The sequence below is a fragment of the Capricornis sumatraensis genome, chromosome 2 (assembly GCF_032405125.1).
Source record: "Capricornis sumatraensis isolate serow.1 chromosome 2, serow.2, whole genome shotgun sequence".
Taxonomy (NCBI): domain Eukaryota; kingdom Metazoa; phylum Chordata; class Mammalia; order Artiodactyla; family Bovidae; genus Capricornis; species Capricornis sumatraensis.
Window position 1 is genome coordinate 49,095,541 of NC_091070.1, and position 20,113 is coordinate 49,115,653.

The 20,113-nt window shown below is 36.2% G+C and overlaps 1 protein-coding gene across 2 annotated transcripts in view; it reads right to left on the minus strand.

The window, feature by feature from the left end:
- The window catches only part of ZNF280D (zinc finger protein 280D), a 124,635-nt gene that overhangs the window by 79,220 nt on the left and 25,302 nt on the right, over window positions 1-20,113 (minus strand). For both annotated transcript variants that reach the window (XM_068963949.1, XM_068963950.1), the window contains 4 exons: window positions 18,245-18,391; window positions 15,471-15,536; window positions 15,231-15,370; window positions 3,423-3,540 (listed from right to left, as the gene is read on the minus strand). In XM_068963949.1, the coding sequence (XP_068820050.1) occupies window positions 3,423-3,540; window positions 15,231-15,370; window positions 15,471-15,536; window positions 18,245-18,391 (471 nt within the window). The remainder of the gene's footprint in view (window positions 1-3,422; window positions 3,541-15,230; window positions 15,371-15,470; window positions 15,537-18,244; window positions 18,392-20,113) is intronic.

Consider the following 20,113-nt stretch of genomic DNA (forward strand, 5'->3'; position numbering starts at 1 on the left):
AACCTGAATGGCCTAGTTCTTTTCCCTACTTTCTTCAATTTAAGCCTGAATTTTGCAATAAGAAGCTCATGACCTAAGTCACAGTCAGCTCCAAGTCTTCTTTTTCCTGACTGTATACAGCTTCTTTATCTTTGGCTGCAAAGAACATAATCCATCTGATTTCAGTACCGACTATCTGGTAATGTCCACATGTAGAGTCATCTCCTGGGTTGCTGGAAAAGATGTTTGCTATGACCAGTACGTTCTCTTGACACTCTGTTAGCCTTCGCCCTGCCTCATTTTGTACTCCCAGGCCCAACTTGCCGGTTAATCCAGGTATCTCTTGACTTCCTGTTTTTGCATTCCAATCCTCTATGATGGAAAGGACATCTTTTTTTGGAGTTAGTTCTAGAAGTAGGTCTTCACTGAACTGGTCAACTTCAGCTTCGCTGGCATCAGTGATTGGGGCACAGACTTGGATTACTGTGATCCTGAATGGCTTGCCTTGGAAACAAACCAAGATCATTCTGCTGTTTTGAAGACTGCACCCACATGCTACATTTCAGACTCTTTTGTTGACTATGAGGGCTACCCCATTTCTTCTAAGGGTTCTCGCCTGTAGAAGTAGTTATAATGGTCATCTGAATTAAATCTGCCCGTTCCTGTGGATTTTAGTTCACTGATTCCTAATATGTCAATGTTCACTCTTGCATGTCCTGCTTTAACACATTTAATTTACCTTGAAACAACGGAGACAGTGACAGACTTTATTTTCTTGGGCTCCAAAATCACTGTAGATGGTGATCGCAGCCATGAAATTAAAAGACACTTGTTCCTTGGAAGAAAAGCTATGACAAACCTGGACAGCATATTAAAAAGCAGAGACAATACTTTGCCGACAAAGGTCCGTCTAGTCAAAGCCATGCTTTTTCCAGTAGTCATATGTGGATGGGAGAATTGGACTATAAAGAAAGCTAAGTGCTGAAGAACTGAAGCTTTTGAACTATGATGTTGGAGAAGATTCTTGAGAGTCCCTTTGACTGCAAGGAGATCCAACCAGTCAATCCTAAAGGAGATCAATCCTGAGTATTCACTGAAAAGGCTGACGCTAAAACTGAAGCTTCAGTATTTTGGCCACCTGATGGGAAGAACTGATTCAGTGGAAAAGACCGTGATGCTGGGAAAGAGTGTGGGCAGGAAGAGAAGGGGGATGACAGAGGATAAGATGGTTGGATGGCATCACCGACTCAATTTACATGAGTTTGAGCAAGCTCTAGGACATGCTGCAGTTACATACAGTTACAGTTACAAAGAATCAGACATGACTGAGTGACTGAACTGAACTGACTGAAGTCATTTACCTTGGTTCACAGACCTCACATTTCGGGTTCTTATGCAATGTTGTCCTTTACAGCATCAGACTTTACTGTCACCACCAGATATAACCACAACTGAGCCTTATTTCCGCTTTGGCCCAGCCACTTCATTCTTTCTGGAGTTATAAGTAATTGCCCTCTGCTTTTACTCAGTAGCGTACTGGACACTTTTATCATAGTATATAATAAAGGTAGCTCTTCTTCAACAGGGAGACTTCATTACTCCTTTAATGGGCATTTACTGAGTACTGACTATAGAAGAATTTAGTGCAGCCACCTTATAACAGCACTCTATAATCATATTTTATGTCTAAATCATTTATTGAATATAAACATACTAACATAATTGAGAAATTATTAACTATAATCATATACTCTTCCATACTAGTAGCTACAGAACCTAATAAATATTTCTTTTTATTGAGTAGAGTATCAGAGAACTTCCTTAAAGAAATTATTTTAAGATTTTTCACAAAAACAGAACTATAGATCAATGAAACAGGATAGAAAGTCCAGAAATAAACCCTGACACCTATTGTCAATTAATATACAACAAAGGAAGCAAGAATAGACAATGGAGAAAAGACAGTTTCTTCAGTAAGTAATGCTGGGAAAACTGGACAGCTATATGTAAAACAATGATATTAGAACATTCTCTAACACCACATGCAAAAATAAACTCAAAATGGATCAAAGACCTAAATCAAAGGCCGGACACCATTAAAACTCAGAGGAAAACATAGGCAGAACACTCTTTGATGTAATTTACAGCAATGGCTTTTTTGATCCACCTCCTTTGGTAACGAAAACAAACAAAACACAAGTGGGACCTTATTAAACTTAAAAGCTTCTGTCCAGTAAAGGAAACCATAAACAACATGAAAAGGTAACCAATAGAATGAGAGAAAATATTTGTAAACAAACCAACAAACAAGGAATTTATCAACATCACCAATTATCAAAGAAATGCAAATCAAAACTACAAAGAGGTATCATCTCACATAAGTCAGAAAGGCCATCATCAAAAAGTCTACAAACAATAAATGCTAGAGAAGGTGTGAAGGAAAACCTCCTACACTGTTGGTGGGAATGTAAACTGGTACAACCATTATGGAGAACAGTATGGAGGTTCCTTAAAAAACTAAAAACGGAGCTATCATATGACCCAGTAACCCCACTCCTGGGCTTATTACTGAAGAAAACCATACTTCAAATAGATATATGCACCCAAATGTTCACTGCAGAACTATTTACTATAATTAAAACATTGAAGCAACCTAAATGTCCATCTACAGAGGAGTGGATAAAGAAGATGTGGTACATATATAAATTGAATAGCAGCCATAAAAAGAACAAAAAAATGCCATTTACAGCAACATGAATGGACCTAGAGATCATCATGTTAAGTGAAGTAAGTCAAAGACAAATATATAATATCACTCATATGTGGAATATAATTTTTAAAAGCTACAAATAAATGTATTTACAACACAGAAACAGACTTGCAGATACTGAAAATAAACTAATGGCTACCAAAAGGGAATGTGGGGACAGAGAAATAAACCAGGAGCTTGGGATGAACACAAACACACTATTATATATATAAGAGATAACCAACAAGGACCTACTGTACAGCACAGAAAATTTTACTCAGTATAACGTATATGAGAAACGAATCTAAAAAAGAATGAATATATATAATGTATAACTGAATCAAGTTGTTATAAGACCTGAAACTAATATAACATTGTAAATCAACTATACTCCAATAAAACAAAGTAAAAATAAAATAAAAATTTTTCTCAGCCCATGTTTAATGCCAAGTGAGAACAAGGTCAAAACTAGTTAGCATACTAAATTAACAGGAAGAAATATAACATTCTATTACTAAATAAGATTTCAATTAAAACCACCAAAATGGCATTCAAGAACTGTTAGTGCCATTACACCTTACAATATGTGAAAAACTTAACAAGAAGGCATGGACCTCAAAACAGAAAGTCAATTTCATATGCATATTCACCAAGTTTTCTTTTTCTAATTTTTTGAAAAAGTGCTGAAACCAACCTGTTATAGAAAGTGCTGGTCCTCCTTGGTAATGTGGTAATCCTGAATCTTGGGTCAAGTCAAACAGTAACTCTGAAGAATTATTAGAAACAACTCGTGATGAGTTTGTTACATAACCCTGTTAAAATATTTCAAAGGAAGAACATTACATGTAGTCAAACAAAGTTATAATTATTTTGCTTCACAAACTTTTGTAAAGGGAAATGTAACTGTATGCCAATATTATAAGGATAACCTTTAATGACTCTATTACTAACGAGTTAAAAAACACAAGGCAATTATTACTATTATGCCAAAATTAATATCTACTAAAATTGGAAGCAAGTTATTGCTGCTGCTGCTGCTGCTAAGTCACTTCAGTCGTGGCCGACTCTGTGCGACCTCATAGATGGCAGCCCACCAGGCTCCCCCATCCTTGGGATTCTCCAGGCAAGAACACTGGAGTGGGTTGCCATTTCCTTCTCCAATGCATGAAAATGAAAAGTGAAGTCGCTCAGTCGTTCAGTAGTGTCCGACTCTTAGTGACCCCATGGACTGCAGCCCACCAAGCTCCGCCATCCATGGGATGTTCCAGGCAAGAGTACTGGAATGGGGGGCCACTGCCTTCTCTGAAGTTATTACTGAGAGTTGGCTTATCCCTGACTAGCCAGTTACAATTAGGGAAAAATTCCAGCCTGATTTTTTTCAAGGTCAAAGAAACATAGAAATTCATTTTAAATCAGTAAGATTGATATACTTCAGAGAGTCACTAAAAATGCAGCATTCCTATCAAACAGCAAATAACAGAAGTTATCAAAATCTTTGGGCAAAAGCAAAGAACATGTAAGTAAACATACTGACATAAGTACAATTTTAAAAGCTTCTATTCCTCTATAAACCCCACAGATAAAATATCAGGGCAAACAAACTGGGAACTACTCTGCAGTATGGTGCATCAAGGTTAGGGATGAACATATCACATGGTACGAGTTTTGAAATCACTTTTATTGGCAAAATTTATAAGCCAAGTCTCAGGAAGAGGAAGAATTAATCCCCCACTATTCCCACCATCCTATGCAAAGTTATGCTGGGCCAGGCAATCTCCCATCTTATTGGGCAAATATACAAACTGTAACAGCAGGATGAACAAATAAGAAAGCTAGGCACCCAGGGTTTAGAATGGAAGCTGTTTCTAGGAATGATCTGGGACATCTGCTCCATTTCTTGAGGCCTTAGGGCTCAAGGAAAGCTTCAGCCCTTCATCAGGGCAAAGGGTGGTCTCAGCAGGAAGATATCAAGAAAAGAAGAATGAAAAGTATGAAAAGAATCATAACATAGTCAAACATCAGGGAGTATAAATTTATACATTAGCACAAACATATAGGGTATGTAACAGTATATAATACTAAATAGATTATTTAGCATAAATAAAGTATGCTCAAACTACCACACAATTGCACTCATCCCACATGCTAGTGAAGTAATACTCAAAATTCTCCAAGCCAGCTTCAGCGGTACGTGAACTGTGAACTTCCGGATGTTCAAGCTGGTTTTAGAAAAGGCAGAAGAACCAGAGATCAAACTGCCAACATTCGCTAGATCATCGAAAAAGCAACAGAGTTCCAGAAAAACATCTATTTCTGCTTTATTGATTATGCCAAAGCCTTTGACTGTGGGGATCACAATAAACTGTGGAAAATTCTGAAAGAGATGGTAGTATCAGACCACCTAACCTGCCTCTTGAGAAACCTATATGCAGGTCAAAAAGCAACAGTTAGAACTGGACATGGAACAACAGACTGGTTCCAAATAGGAAAAGGAGTATGTCAAAGCTGTATATTGTCACCCTGCTTATTTAACTTCTATGCAGAGTACATCATGAGAAACGCTGGGCTGGAAGAAACACAAGCTGGAATCAAGATTGCCGGGAGAAATATCAATAACCTCAGATATCCAGATGACACCACCCTTATGGCAGAAAGTGAAGAGGAACTCAAAAGCCTCTTGATGAAAGTGAAAGAGGAGAATGAAAAAGTTGGCCTAAAGCTCAACATTCAGAAAACTAAGATCATGACATCTGGTCCCATCACTTCATGGGAAATTGATGGGGAAACAGTGTCAGACTATTTTGGGGGGCTCTAAAATCATTGCAGATGGTGATTCCAGCCATGAAATTAAAAGATGCTTACTCCTTGGAAGGAAAGTTATGACCAACCTAGACAGCATATTCTAAAGCAGAGACATTACTTTGCTAACAAAGATCCGTCTAGTCAAGGCTATGGTTTTTCCAGTGGTCATGTATGGATGTGAGAGTTGGATTGTGAAGAAAGCTGAGCGCTGAAGAATTGATGCTTTTGAATTGTGGTGTTGGAGAAGACTCTTGAGAATCCCTTGGACTGCAAGGAGATCCAGTCTATCCTAAAGGCAATCAGTCCTGGGTGTTCACTGGAAGGAATATTGCTAAAGCTGAAACTCCAGTACTGTGGCCACCTCATGTGAAGAGTTGATTCACTGGAAAAGACTCTGATGCTGGCAGGGATTGGGGGCAGAAGGAAAAGGGGATGACAGAGGATGAGATGGCTGCATGGCATCACCAACTCAATGGATATGAGTCCATCGAGTCTGAGTGAACTTTAGGAGTTGGTGATGGACACGGAGGCCTAGCATGCTGCAATTCATGGGGTCGCAAAGAGTCAGACACGACTGAGCGACTGAACTCAACTGAATTGAATCATGAAAAATATGGTCAATTTAATTTAGGTGTATATATGTATTCCAAAATTACTATATATTAAATACACTGATACACACAAAAAAAATAGATCCCAATGCTATATATATAAGACCACCACTGAAGAGTGAGCTCTCATTAGAGTGATTTTTGGACCATTCTATGGGTCATAATATACAGCAAGTAAAAGCTCAAAGATTAACAAGACTTAAAGTCTAAAACAGAAAAAATCACTTGAAGAGAAAAATGGGCAAAGGACATAAACTGAGGCACTTCAAAAACAAAAAGCAATGACCAATACATACAAAAACTATTTTTTTCAACTTAGTCAAAGAAATGCAAATAAAGACAAATGGCAGTTAAACAGTACGAAATAACTGCCACTTCTCTTAAAAGTATCAAGCTCATAATAGACAAAGAATAAGTAATTGTAGAAAAATATGAGGAGACTAAGAAGAAATAACAAACTGTAAGGTGTGATCCTAAATAGAATCCTGGGAATTAAAAAAAGACGTTAATGAAAAAACTGGTAAAACTGAATAAGATCTGCAATTTAGTTACGTTAAGTAAGAAGACATCAGCACGGGAAACTACTTCCCGTTAGGGGTGTATTGTATTACTTTCCCTGTAAGTCTAAAATTAGTGTGAATTAAAACTTACGAATTAAAAAATAATGAAAACACATACTACTGGCAAAATAGAGGCTATATTTAGGTATAACTTTTCTGCATGAAAATTTTGGCAGTAGGTATCAAAGGCTTTATGTAAGTTCACATCCTTTTGTTCAACTATTCTACTTTAAAAATTTATGGTACAGAAATGAAAATGCTTATTGGATGATTATAGCATTTTAACAGTAAAAATTAAAAATCTTTATGTCCAACAATGAAAGAATGGCTAAATAAATTAAATGACAGACTATCATACAACCACTAATATCATGTTTTTGAGAAACAGCCAATGACACATTCTTAGTAGAATGTTCAGGTGAGAAGAAAAATCAAAGTACATTATACACTCGTCTCTCTAAATTTTCCCACCAAAATACACAGCATTTCAAAATAGAAACAGAAAGTTTTTGTTTGTTCTGTGCTTATAAATTAAGGTATAAATAAGTTTTAAGAATTTTGTTTTACTACTAACTTTTCTATTGAAACGGGTTTGTCCATAAAGTTACAGAAACAAAAATATGGGTGAAAGGAGTTAAAATATACAAGCTTCTAGTTTATAAAATAAATAAATCATGAAAACATGATGTTCAGCATGGTGACTGTGTTAATAACGCTATAGCGCATATGTGAAAGTTACTAAGAGAGATCTTAGAATTTCTCATCACAAGAAAAAAATTCTATAATGACATACGGTGACAGACCAGAACTAGACTTACTGTGGTGGTGATTTCACAATATATACAAATTTTAAACCATTGTGCTGTACACTTGAAACTAATAGCATGTTGTACATCTGAAACTAATAGAATGTTGTACATCAACTACACCTCTATAAAAATTTTTCTTAGTTTTGAAAAGAAGACATAAGCCTTCCTTACCACACCCTTCACAAATGGCCAATCTGTCACTAAATAAATTATCACTGTTGTTTAAAAAAAAAATTGTTATGGAAAAAAGTACTGAAGTAACCCAAACCACTCCTAGAATTTCAGGCCTAAGAGGCAGATACCTGCATTTGAACCTTAATGTGTAATACAAAAAAAAAAAAAAAAATCAGTGATACCATATTATTTAATTGCAACGAAACATGATATTGCTTCAAGATAAATATTATCTTCAAATATTTACACTCAAAAAAGGTAAAATATTCACTACATTTTCTAAAACAGTTAACAAAAGTATAAAGTTAATACTGTTAAATGCTTTCTTAGGAAACAACTCACAATTTCAGAGAGCAGGCACATATTATTCAACAATAACAGATTAAAATAATTATCTAACATAGAACTTTTAATGTCTTCTAAATAGTTCAGAAAGATCAACACAACTGGGCTCCAGAAGATCCACACATTTATTTAGCTATAAAACCTTGGGCAAGTCATCTCTGAACTTGAAGTTATTCACCTTTCACACTTAAAAACAGCCATAAGCATGCATGCTAGGTCACTTCAGGGGTGCCTGACTCTCTGCAACCCTATGGACTGTAGCCTCCCAGGTCCTCCATCCAAGGCATTCTCCAGGCAAGGATACTGGAGTGGGTTGTCATGCCCTCCTCCAGGTGATCCTTCTATCCCAGGGATCAAACCCTCCTCTCAAGTCTTCTTCATTGGCAGGTGGGTTCTTTACCACTAGCACCGCCTGGAAGTCACAGTCATATTTTAAATAAACCTGCACTTCAAGGCACATTATATTATTAAAACAGGTGGTTGTCACACAGTACTAATAAAGACCTAATATTATATCCCACTTTATAAATAGGTAAACTAATGTTTACCTAATAAGTAAACTATTGAAAGGAGCAGTGACCCCAAAAGAGACTGACCCAGACTTGCCCATGAATGTTTAGGAGTCTCCAGCAGAGGCGTGGGTTGGCGGTGGCCTGATGCAAGGTTGGGGACACTAAGTGTAGCAGTGCATACATGGGACAATTGAAGGAGGTCGCCATTATCTTCATTACCTCCACTGTAGTTTGGCCTCAGGTCAATTAACAAGGAGGGAACCCAGTCCTGCCTTTCAATAGAAAACTGGATTAAAGATTTACTGAGCATGGCCCCACCCATAAGAACAAAACCCAGTTTCCCCCTCAGTCAGTCTCTCCCATCAGAAAGCTTCAATAAGCCTCTTATTCTTCTCCATTAGGGGGAAAACAAACTGAAAACCACAATTACCGAAAACTAAACAATCTGACCACATGGACCACAGCCTTGTCTAACTCAATGAAACTATAAGCCATGCCCTGTAGCTTGACCCAAGACAGATGGGTCATGGTGGAGAGTTCTGACAAAATGTGGCTCACGGGAGAAGGGGATGGCAAACCACTTCAGTATTCTTACCTTGAGAACCCCATGAACAGTATGAAAAATCAAAAAGATAGGACACTGAAAGATGAACTCCCCAGGTCGGTAGGTGCCCAGTATGTTACTAGAGATCAGTGGAGAAATAACTCCAGAAAGAATGAAGGGAACACCCAGTTGTGGATGTGACTGGTGATAAAAGCAAGGTCCGATGCTGTAAAGAGCAATATTGCATAGGAACCTGGAATGTTAGGTCCATGAATCAAGGCAAATTGAAAGTGGTCAAACAGGAGATGGCAAGAGTGAACGTCAACATTCTAGGAATCAGTGAACTAAGATGGACTGGAATGGGTGAATTTAACTCAGACGACCATTATATCTACTACTGTGGGCAAGAATTCCTTAGAAGAAATGCTTATTTAATTTATATGCAGAGTACATCATGAGAAACACTGGGCTGGATAAAACACAAGCTGGAATCAAGACTGCCAGGAGAAATATCAATAACCTCATATATGCAGATGACACCACCCTTATGGCAGAAAGTGAAGAAGAACTAAAGAGCCTCTTGATGAAAGTGAAAGAAGAGAGTGAAAAAGTTGGTTTAAAACTCAACATTCTGAAAACTAAGATCATGGCATCTGGTCCCATCACTTCATGGCAAAGAGATGGGGAAGGAATGGAAATGGTGACAGATTTTATTTTGGAGGGCTCCAAAATCACTGCAGATGGTGACTGCAGCCATGAATTTAAAAGATGCTTGCTCCTAGGAAGCAAAGTTATGACCAACCTAGACAGCATATTAAAAACCAGAGACATTACTTTGCCAACAAAGGTCTGTCTAGTCAAAGCTATGGTTTTTCTAGTAGTCATGTAAGAGTTGGACTATAAAGAAAGCAGAGTGCTGAAGAATTGACGCTTTTGAACTGTGGTGTTGGAGAAGACTCTTGAGAGTCCCTTGGACTGCAAGGAGATCCAACCACGCCATCCTAAGGAAATTCACTAGAAGGACTGACACTGAAGCTGAAAACTCCAATACTCTGGCCACATGATGCAAAGAACTGACTCATGTGAAAAGACCCCAATGCTGGGAAAGATTGACGGTGCGAGGAGAAGGGGACAACAGAGGATGAGATGTTTGGATGGCATCACCAACTCAACAGACATGAGTCTGAGTAAACTCCGTGAGTTGGTGATGGACAGGAAGGCCTGGCATGCTGCAGTCCATGGGGTTGCAAAGAGTCCATGAGCAACTGAACTGAACTGAAACTAATGTTAGGTGTGGTTATACAAGGTTCCCAATTCAATCCTACTTATTATTGATGGGGCTGTAATTAGAAGTAAAGTGAAGTGAAGTCGCTCAGTCGTGTCCGACTCTGCGACCCCATAGACGATAGCCTACCAGGCTCCTCTGTCCATGGGATTTTCCAGGCAATAATACTGGAGTGGATTGCCATTTCCTTCTCCAGTAATTAGAACTCGGGTCTGTTTAATTACAAAGCCTATGCCCTTAAGCTATATCACACTGACATTTTTTGTTCCTATGAGGTAGATACTATCATTTTCTCTTTCTTCTTCTTTTTTTTTTTAACTTTACAATATTGTATTGGTTTTGCCATACATCATCATCAATCTGCCACGGGTGTACACGTGTTCCCCACACTGACTTTTAAAATACAATATATCCTCACTACCTGAGATTTGAAAGAGATACTTAAGTATAAAGATATTACATGAAAAAGTAAAAATACACATATATAGAAAACATAAAATGAAAAATTATATTTAAAACAGTGGCTTCTAAAATTCAGAGTAAGTTCCTTTACATAGGATTCTCAATTCATTCCAGAGTATATAATATCTGTGTCATTCCTAACTGTGTACATTAGAATCACATAGAGCGTTTTTAAATGTATTATTTCTAAGACACATCCACCCAGACCAATTGACAAATTTTTTTTTTTAATTCCCCAAGATTGGGAACCATGAATTGAGGTGTTTTGATTTAAAAACTATGCTTACAGGACTTCCCTGGTGGCTCAACTGTAAAGAATTTGCCTGTCAGTCCAGGAGACACGTGTTCGATCCCTAATCGGCGAAGCCTCCGCATGTCGTGGAGCAACTGTGCCTGTGCACCAGAACTATTGAGCCTGTGTTCTAGAGTCTGGGAGCTGCAACTACCTAGCCTGTGCCAGAACTACTGGGCCTGCAGGCCCCAGAGCCTGTGTTCCAAAAGAGAACCCACAGCAATGAGACACCAGCAGGCAATAGCCTCCTTTCACCACAACTAGAGAAAAGCTAGGGCAGCAATGAAGACCCAGCACAGCAAAAAATAAATAAAATTATTACAAAAAAATCCAAAACTATGCCTACAGATGCAAAATATTTTCAGCTACAAAAAGCTCCAGTTTTTAACTTTAACATCAAAGATACCACCCCTCACTGTTATTTTTTCTTCTCCCTGAGTCCAATGTTGTGAAGATTTTTATATATCAAACTAAATTAAATAATAAATTTTCTTTTTCTGGTTTTCTATCCCTCAAATGCCAAACAGCTTATAGTAAGTATGAGAAACTTTCCAAGTTAATTTGATTCTACTAATAATGAAGAATCTTTACATTTTAGGTAGCTTGCCATGTTAGGATCCAAGATTGAGAGTCAGTGGTCCAGGTAAAATTAGTTCTCATTCTAGAAATGAAGAAAATGAGGCTGAGAGAGGTTTTGACAATGCTCTAGTTTTAAAATAGGAAGAATCATCATTCAAGTCTCTTGCTTCAATCTAAGTTTTCTACACAATTAGTCCTGGGCTCTTATCAGTATTATTATTTCAGAATGCTAAAACCACAGAAAAGATTTGGAGGCAGGGAGGGGAAGGTGTTTGCCTAAAGATACTCTTACTTTTTATGATATATGACCTCTTCAAAACATAATTGGGAGCTGACTTTGTTTAGGCATAGATTTCCTTTTCATGAAAATAAAATTAAATTTAATAGGTCCTCTATGAAAGAAACATTTCAAAATATAAACTTTTTGTGGTAACAAATATGTGTAATTTACCTAATAGTAATATGATACGAAATATAGGGAAAATGGATTATTCATACTAAAAATATTTAGATTCAATTCTGTTTTTGAACTTGAATATTTGTAATAAAATCTATAGGTGCTTCAGTAGTTGTTTCACTCACTGTAAAAAGAACAAATATCTTAGGGAAAATTTACTAATTCTGTAAGGCCAATGTCAAAGAGCTTATGATGGCATGAAAAAACCCACTGAGTTAATTCAAGTCCAGTAGCAAAGAATCTTCAAATTTTGGGTAACTTTTTGTTTAAGGATTCTTACGTCCTTGATTTCAGAACCCCTTCAAATATTTAGAATCAAAAGAGTTTTTATTTAGGTAGGTTATATCTACTGATATTTATCATATTGCAGATTAAAATAGAAAATTTCAAAATACTTGTTTATTAATTTCATTTTAAATAACAATAATAAACCCATTACAAATTAACATGAATAACATTTTTTTAAAAAATGGCTATCCAGCAAACACAAAAGAATCAGAGAAAACAGCGGCACTGTTTTACATCTCTGCAAATATCCTTAATGTCTCAATTAATAAAAAGACAGCTATACTCTCATAACTGCTTCTGCTTTCATTCTGTTACAATGTTTTGGTTGAAGAATCAAGATACTCTGGTTTCATAAATATTAACAGCTAAAAACGGGAGTATTTTAATAGCAAATTACAATAAACGTGGATATATTTCTTTGATAAAATACCAAAACTCAACAGTCGGTATTTTCTTAAAGGTTTGCTGCAAAGTGGAATCTAACTCCCTATCACTGAGCTTTTTGAACTGTTGCATTAAAATGTATTATCTTGCACTTTGAATGAATCTTATTCATGCATGATTTTATTATATCATACATTATTTAGAAAATACTGATTTCTTTGAATTATGCAATCTTCCAAATGTTGACAGAGTTCATGACACAATATAAAAAAATCATATTTATTAATACTACCAACCATAAGAAAAGATTTTATGTACTGAGAAGCTGCTAAGATCATGATGACTGATACAAGTTGTTCATAATTCTAACTTTTACTTGATAGCTCAAATTTCATCAAGAAATACTATCAGTTGTTTTCCTTTGGGTGACAAGCGCACTTTCAATTTTGAGGAACTGTCTACCAAACAACAAAAAGTGAAGAACTCACTATGTGTGGCAGACAGACTCTTAAAAGTAGCCTCCGTGATCCTCACTCCCTGGAATTCATGTTCTGTGTGATTCCCTCTCTTTGAGTGAAGGCAAGTCATGTGACTTGCTTCTGACAGAGTAGAGCAAAAGTGACAGGATACATATGATTTTTTCTATGTGATTACATTCAGTTCAGTTCAGTTCAGTCGCTCAGTCGTGTCCGACTCTTTGCAACCCCATGAATCGCAGCACGCCAGGCCTCCCTGTCCATCACCAACTCCTGGAGTTCACTCAGACTCACGTCCATCGAGTCAGTGATGCCATCCAGCCATCTCATCCTCTGTCGTCCCCTTCTCCTGCCCCCAATCCCTCCCAGCATCAGAGTCTTTTCCAATGAGTCAACTCTTCGCATGAGGTGGCCAAAGTACTGGAGTTTCAGCTTTAGCATCATTCCTTCCAAAGAGATCCCAGGGCTGATCTCCTTCAGAATGGACTGGCTGGATCTCCTTGCAGTCCAAGGACGGCTATAATGCCATCCTGCTAAGCATTCTCTCTCCCTTGTGGGCTCTGAAGAAGTAAGAGCCATGCTGGGAAAACTCAACCTGGCAAGGAGGCAACCAAAAGCCAGTAAAATATTGAGACCCTCAATATGACAACCCTTAAGGAACCAAATGCTACCAATAACCATGAGAGGTTGGAAGTAGACACTTCCTCAGTTGAGCTTCACATCTTGAATGAAGCCTTGAGGAACCCTGAAGCAGAAGATCCAGCTAAGACATGACATGACTCCTAAACTCACAAAATCTGTGACACAACAGAAGTATGTGGCTTTAAACCACTAAGTTAATAGTAATATACACCATGGCTTCAGTCATCTTTTCAAGTAAAAATGGTTTTCTCGGTAATTTAGCTCAACATTAAACCACACTAGTACTTTTTCCCAAGCTAATCATCATACCTCAGACATAGAAGTATATTATGCATACTACCCATTTCATACGTGAAACATTTTAAAAGACATATATTCAAGGGTAGAGAGTTTATAAAATTAATGACATTTTAATATTTCATCAAAGTAACTGAGTATGACTGAAATAATTTTTATTGTGAGTACATGGTCATGACTAGTACAAAAACTACTATTCATACTAACATGCCAGCAGCTTACTCACCATTGCTTTTGCATCATCAGTACAAGTGTCAACACAGAGACAAAAGCAAATAGTTCCTTTGTGTTATTTTGACAATACGGTTGATCCAAAGCCCATGAAACAGTCTCAGGGATACCCCAGGGGACTGACAACTACACTTTGAAAATTTTTACACTAAGGCAATGGATTGAAATCCCAGATCTATCATTTGCCAGCTGTGCCACCTTGAGTGAATTATTTAAACTATGTGAGCCTCAGTTTCCTCAACTATAAAACAAAAATAAATAATACTGCCTACTTTATAGGAACATTTAAGAATTTAAAGAGATTAATTCATGATAGCACAAAACCTTACACACGTTAACAACTCAATATTAACTATTACTTTCTATAAAAGTTACACTAAAAAGGCTACAATAGCCTCTCAGCAATTCTCCCAGTTAAGAACTAAGAACATTTAGCCCAGTTTACAAACTGAAATAGTTTTGCCATTATTACTAAATATGCTTTTATTCATGTTTTAATAGCACAGTTTTCAATACTGTAGCCTATTTAAGCATATTACCAGATTCAAAAACAGGCTGGGTAGTTTGTTCCTACAATTATTATTTGGGTACTGGTTAAACTATCATAAAGATGGTGACATTTTCTGATGCTGATTATGATTCCACTGAATGATTACCCATGGAAATACAGAATTTTCACTATGCATTGTTGACACAGATAAATAATACCCAACGAATTCCTGAGCTGACTGTGTAGTTTCAGAAACACTTACAGGTTTAGACAAAGGCTGAACAATAACAGAACTATCTGAAGATCTAGATTCAGGATGAAAATTTACTGGTGAGGCAGCCACTGGATTTGATGCTGGGTTCGTGTAATGTTGACTTGTAGGCTTGAATGCAGGAGTAATACCTGTATTTTAAAATTACACAACACATTGAATATATTTCTATATAATCAATGATGTCAAAATACTTCACTTTAAAATAAAAATAGTAAAATACTACTGTACCTCGGCAGAGTGCACCATTCTTTATTCCCCTCGAATATGAGCTGGGGTTTACTCTATTCAAAATATCTATAAAAGATTACATTATTTTAAAACTCATTGTTTGAATTATATATATATATATAAAAATAGAAATCATACACTGAAAACAACTGAAAAGATTTCTGGAAGGAGTATACAGGTTAATACTGCTTTATGAATACAGTTAATTTTAAACATATATATCTTTATCTACTAAAACTAGTATCTTAATTCTTATAGAATAAGAATAATATTTCTAACTGTAATTCAAAATCCAAAACCCAGAAGTTAAAGATTGATAAATATGACTACCCATAAGTCAAATCTTCTACATGGCAAAGAAATAGTTCACATAATTGGCAAAAATATTCCAAAAATATATTCATAAACAACTAAAATTGAAGTATATATCTTGCTTTGAGAGATGAAAGGGCTGTACATACATGCACCCAAGTTCCTATTTACTGAAAATCAAATCCTGTCCAACATCCATATCCAATTCATACCCTTATAAGCCCTGAAGTATCATTATAGGGGACCTCATTGGATTATCTCCACCATTATTCAAGTCCTGAAAGTGAATCTATTAGAGAATGCAGACTAAAGTGAACATACGGTTTACCAGAATATCTTGCAACTTAACGGGCTTCATATTTATCACTATACCAGAAGTCAGTCAGGGCCTAATATGACTTTCAGGATCAGTTTAAAGTTTCTAATTGCATGCATACATGTGAACTCAATAATTTACAGGTTTTTCTATGACCAAACTAAAATTCAGAAGAGTAAGAATCTGCCTAAAATTATTGGTTAGAAAAAGGTAAAAGGACCAACATCAGAACTCAGAAAACAATTTCCTCATTTCCCCTCATAATAGAAAGGAACAAGCCTCCATAAATTAATTCTGTAGTGTAAAGGGGCATATAAAAGTAGGACTGTTTTCTGAAAATGGCAGTACAGTGCTCTATACCTAAGTATTAGAGATGTCCATTCTAAAAGGGATCAGTCCTGGGTGTTCATTGGAAGGAATGATGCTAAAGCTAAAACTACAGTACTTTGGCCACCTCATGCGAAGAGTTGACTCATTGGAAAAGACTCTGATGCTGGGAGGGATTGGGGGCAGGAGGAAAAGGGGACGACCCAGGATGAGATGGCTGGATGGCATCACCGACTCTATGGATGTGAGTTTGAGTGAACTCCAGGAGTTGGTGATGGACAGGGAGGCCTGGCGTGCTGCGATTCATGGGGTCGCAAAGAGTCGGACACGACTGAGCAACTGAACTGAACTAAACTGAAAGGAGAACAATCTGCTCAAACAACTTGACACCACTTTCATGCGTAAATTCAAGATTAAGTATTTATTCAAACCTTCAAAAAAGTACATTTTGGTGTTTGTATTCTACAATAAAAAAGTTTTTACCTTCCTGTCTAGCAACATATATAAACATTTAGCTTATACTCCATATGTTAAAATATTTTATGGCTTATACAAAAGCAACAATAAAATCATTTAAATTCTGTATCTTAAGAGTACAGAAAAGAAATTCTACTGGGATCAGTCTCTTGACAATTATTTTAAAATTAACATACATTTTTCTATTTGAACACTGTTAAGAGTCATCTAAAAATCAGTATAAATTCAATTTAAATCTTAATTGTCTTGTTTTCAATAAGACAACTTAAGTAACGATTCTGCAATATGGTAATACTCCCATATAAAATAATTATAGTGACTAGAAACAGTAATTAAGAGAATGTATAATTATGTTCCACTATTAGCAAAAAACATGCCACCACACCTAGTTCAATCTATAATCAAAGTAGCACTCCATTCAGAACCTCTTTTGAGTGGTTATCAATCTTCCACAAAAAAATGCTATTCAGAATTCCATCAGTTAAGCTAGTCTCCCTCTGATAAAACTGAAAAAAAAGTGCCATTCCAAGCTTAGAGGCAACAGAAGAAAGAATCAGGCTTTCAGAAAATTTAAAAGCAGTTTCTTTGTTATACTTTTAAGCACTGATTTTGGCAAAACAAAACAAAACACTAGTATGCTGGTTATGAGCTTTGGTAAATTCTCCTGACTTAACCAAACAAAACACATGTAAACGCAATGGGAAGGGATCTATTTTCTCTTTCTCCCCTGAAATGTATACATTATTTCTCCGTACTTCCATACATTATTGAGTGGATGTTTTAACAAGAGCCATTTGTCTTTAACATTATAACAATGGCAAATCCAATTACTCTTAACTGACATCCTTCACTGTCTATACATTTTGTAGCTACTATAAATGTCACTGCAATGAGGCAGCTGCTTGCATGTGAGAACCCCTATCTAAGACTAATCCAAACATATTTAGTGTATTATAACATTTTAAGCAAAGTATTCTAAACTCTTCTGTTTCTGGGTTATAAGTGAGGGGAAAAAAAAAGAAAATGATCAAAATGATAAACAGGTTACTTGGCTCCACTAAAAATTATGATTTCTATTATGAAAAGACTTCCGATGTCACCAGTTTATCTTAGTCCATTTATTTTTCTCACATCTGATATTTTAACTTCTTCACTCCTTCCTCAAGTTCCCAATTTTAAAACTCTAATTCTGAAATTCTTACCAATTTCCCACCCAATCTTTCATCATTAACTCCTTACCAAGAAACAAGGACTTAATTAAATGAGTATAAGAGAGTTCACAAGTTTTTCTATTACAAATGGTATTTTACAAAACTGGGGTTTACTGAAAGTAAATGCTCACTTGAAATTGCTGGTTTTGAACTTGATATCTCTCCAACAAAGATCGGCTCATCATCATCATCATCATCAACCTCTTTTACTTTCTTCTGCCATGGTTCCAACTCTTCTTCTTCACATTCCATGAAGAGCTCTGCCATTTTTGAATTATCTAATTTTCAAAAGGAGAGAAGCAAACCTTATTTTCAAAAAGAAAAATAAATACATTTTTGTAATACATAGTAGGAGATTTAAGATCTACTTTAATAATCCTAATAGCAATTTCTGAGTTGATATTCAGTTAGTACATGGCAGCAACAGTGAGAAACTCAGAGTTCACTCTCTAAGATTTAAACTAGTAAAATTTAAATAAACAGATGACTGATTGATAATGGTTGATAGTAGTTATTTACAGTGGACAGAACATTTGGGAACAAAGTCAGTTTCAGTCATACACCTGGAATATGATTATATCTAGGAAAAAGACTGCACCAAACCATTATCTGGGAAAAAATGTACTGACAAATGAGAGACAAACTAAGAATAAGAGGCAACAGATGGGAGAGAGAACAGAAAAACTGAACCCAATTCAGGTATGTCAGGTACATAGCAAAGAAGGGATGAGATGCTAGACTAAGATAAAAGAACAAAGTGAGATTTATTCCAATCAGGGACAATTACACATTTCTTGCCTGAAGAAACAGACCAAAGAACATACAGTAAAATATCACCGTCCTAAAAGTTCTGACCAAGCACAGAAGCATTTTAGTGCCTTGGTGTTAAACATACAACCAATAAGCACCAGAACTTTTAGGAAAACCTCTTGTCTTTCAGACCAAAATCAATAAAACAGAGAAAGAACCCTTAGGAAAAGAAGTAATATAAAAAGCAAGACAAATATTAGAGAAAATATAGTTAGCATCTTTAGAGATATGAGACAAAAAAGGATGTTATAAAAAGTAATGATCAGAAAACAAAATAGGATTTGAAATACAATAGCCAAAATTTTTTCATTCCCTTAAAAAAAACAAATGTCCTCAGAACTGAGAAAAAAATATTTATATACACACACACACATAAACAAAACAGAGAATACAAGGTTGTTAGAAAATCAATTTAAAGGGACAACACTTAAATTTATAGAAAGAGAATAGAGAGAAAGCAGGGGGTAAGTTATCAAAGAAATAATGCAAGAAAATTTCCAAGATCAGAAGACAATAATCTCTGAGCTGAAAGATCCCACTAATGCTCAATACAACAATCAAGAAAAAGTTATACCAGGATGTATCACTGCCAAATTTCAGAACAAAAAAGATAAAGAGAATATCTTCAGGGGTTGAGAGTTAGGGAACAGAAACAGGTCCTATACAAAAAATTAAGAGTAACAAGAACAGAAACTAGAACACAGTAAAACAATTCTTCTACATTTCTTACCAAAATTATATTTCAATTTAGAAAATCTAAACTTTTCATTTAAGTGTAAGAGTAAGGACCAGCAACATCACACAAAATTTACTTCCCAGGCACTCTTTCTCCTGAAGCTACTATAGAATCCACCAAAACAAGAGACTCAGGCAAGAAAGAGGAAGACACAGGATGTAGAAAACATGGCATTCAACACAGTACAAAGTTCCAGGACAACAGAAGCTCAGTAGGCCAAAAGAACAGCCAGTCTAGACTAACTCCTGAGAGCAGCACCTTCAGGAGGAACGTCCCCCGGAGGCCAAAGAAAAGATGGTTAAAATATAAATGTTTAGACTATCTGACAGATTTCAACATACAGAAAACTGAACTGAGAGGTTCTTGAGGGTGTGACAAGATTTAGCTACAGATGTTAATAAAAGTTAGCAAATCCAAAAACGTGAAAAGTATTCATTGCTGGGTAAACAAGTAA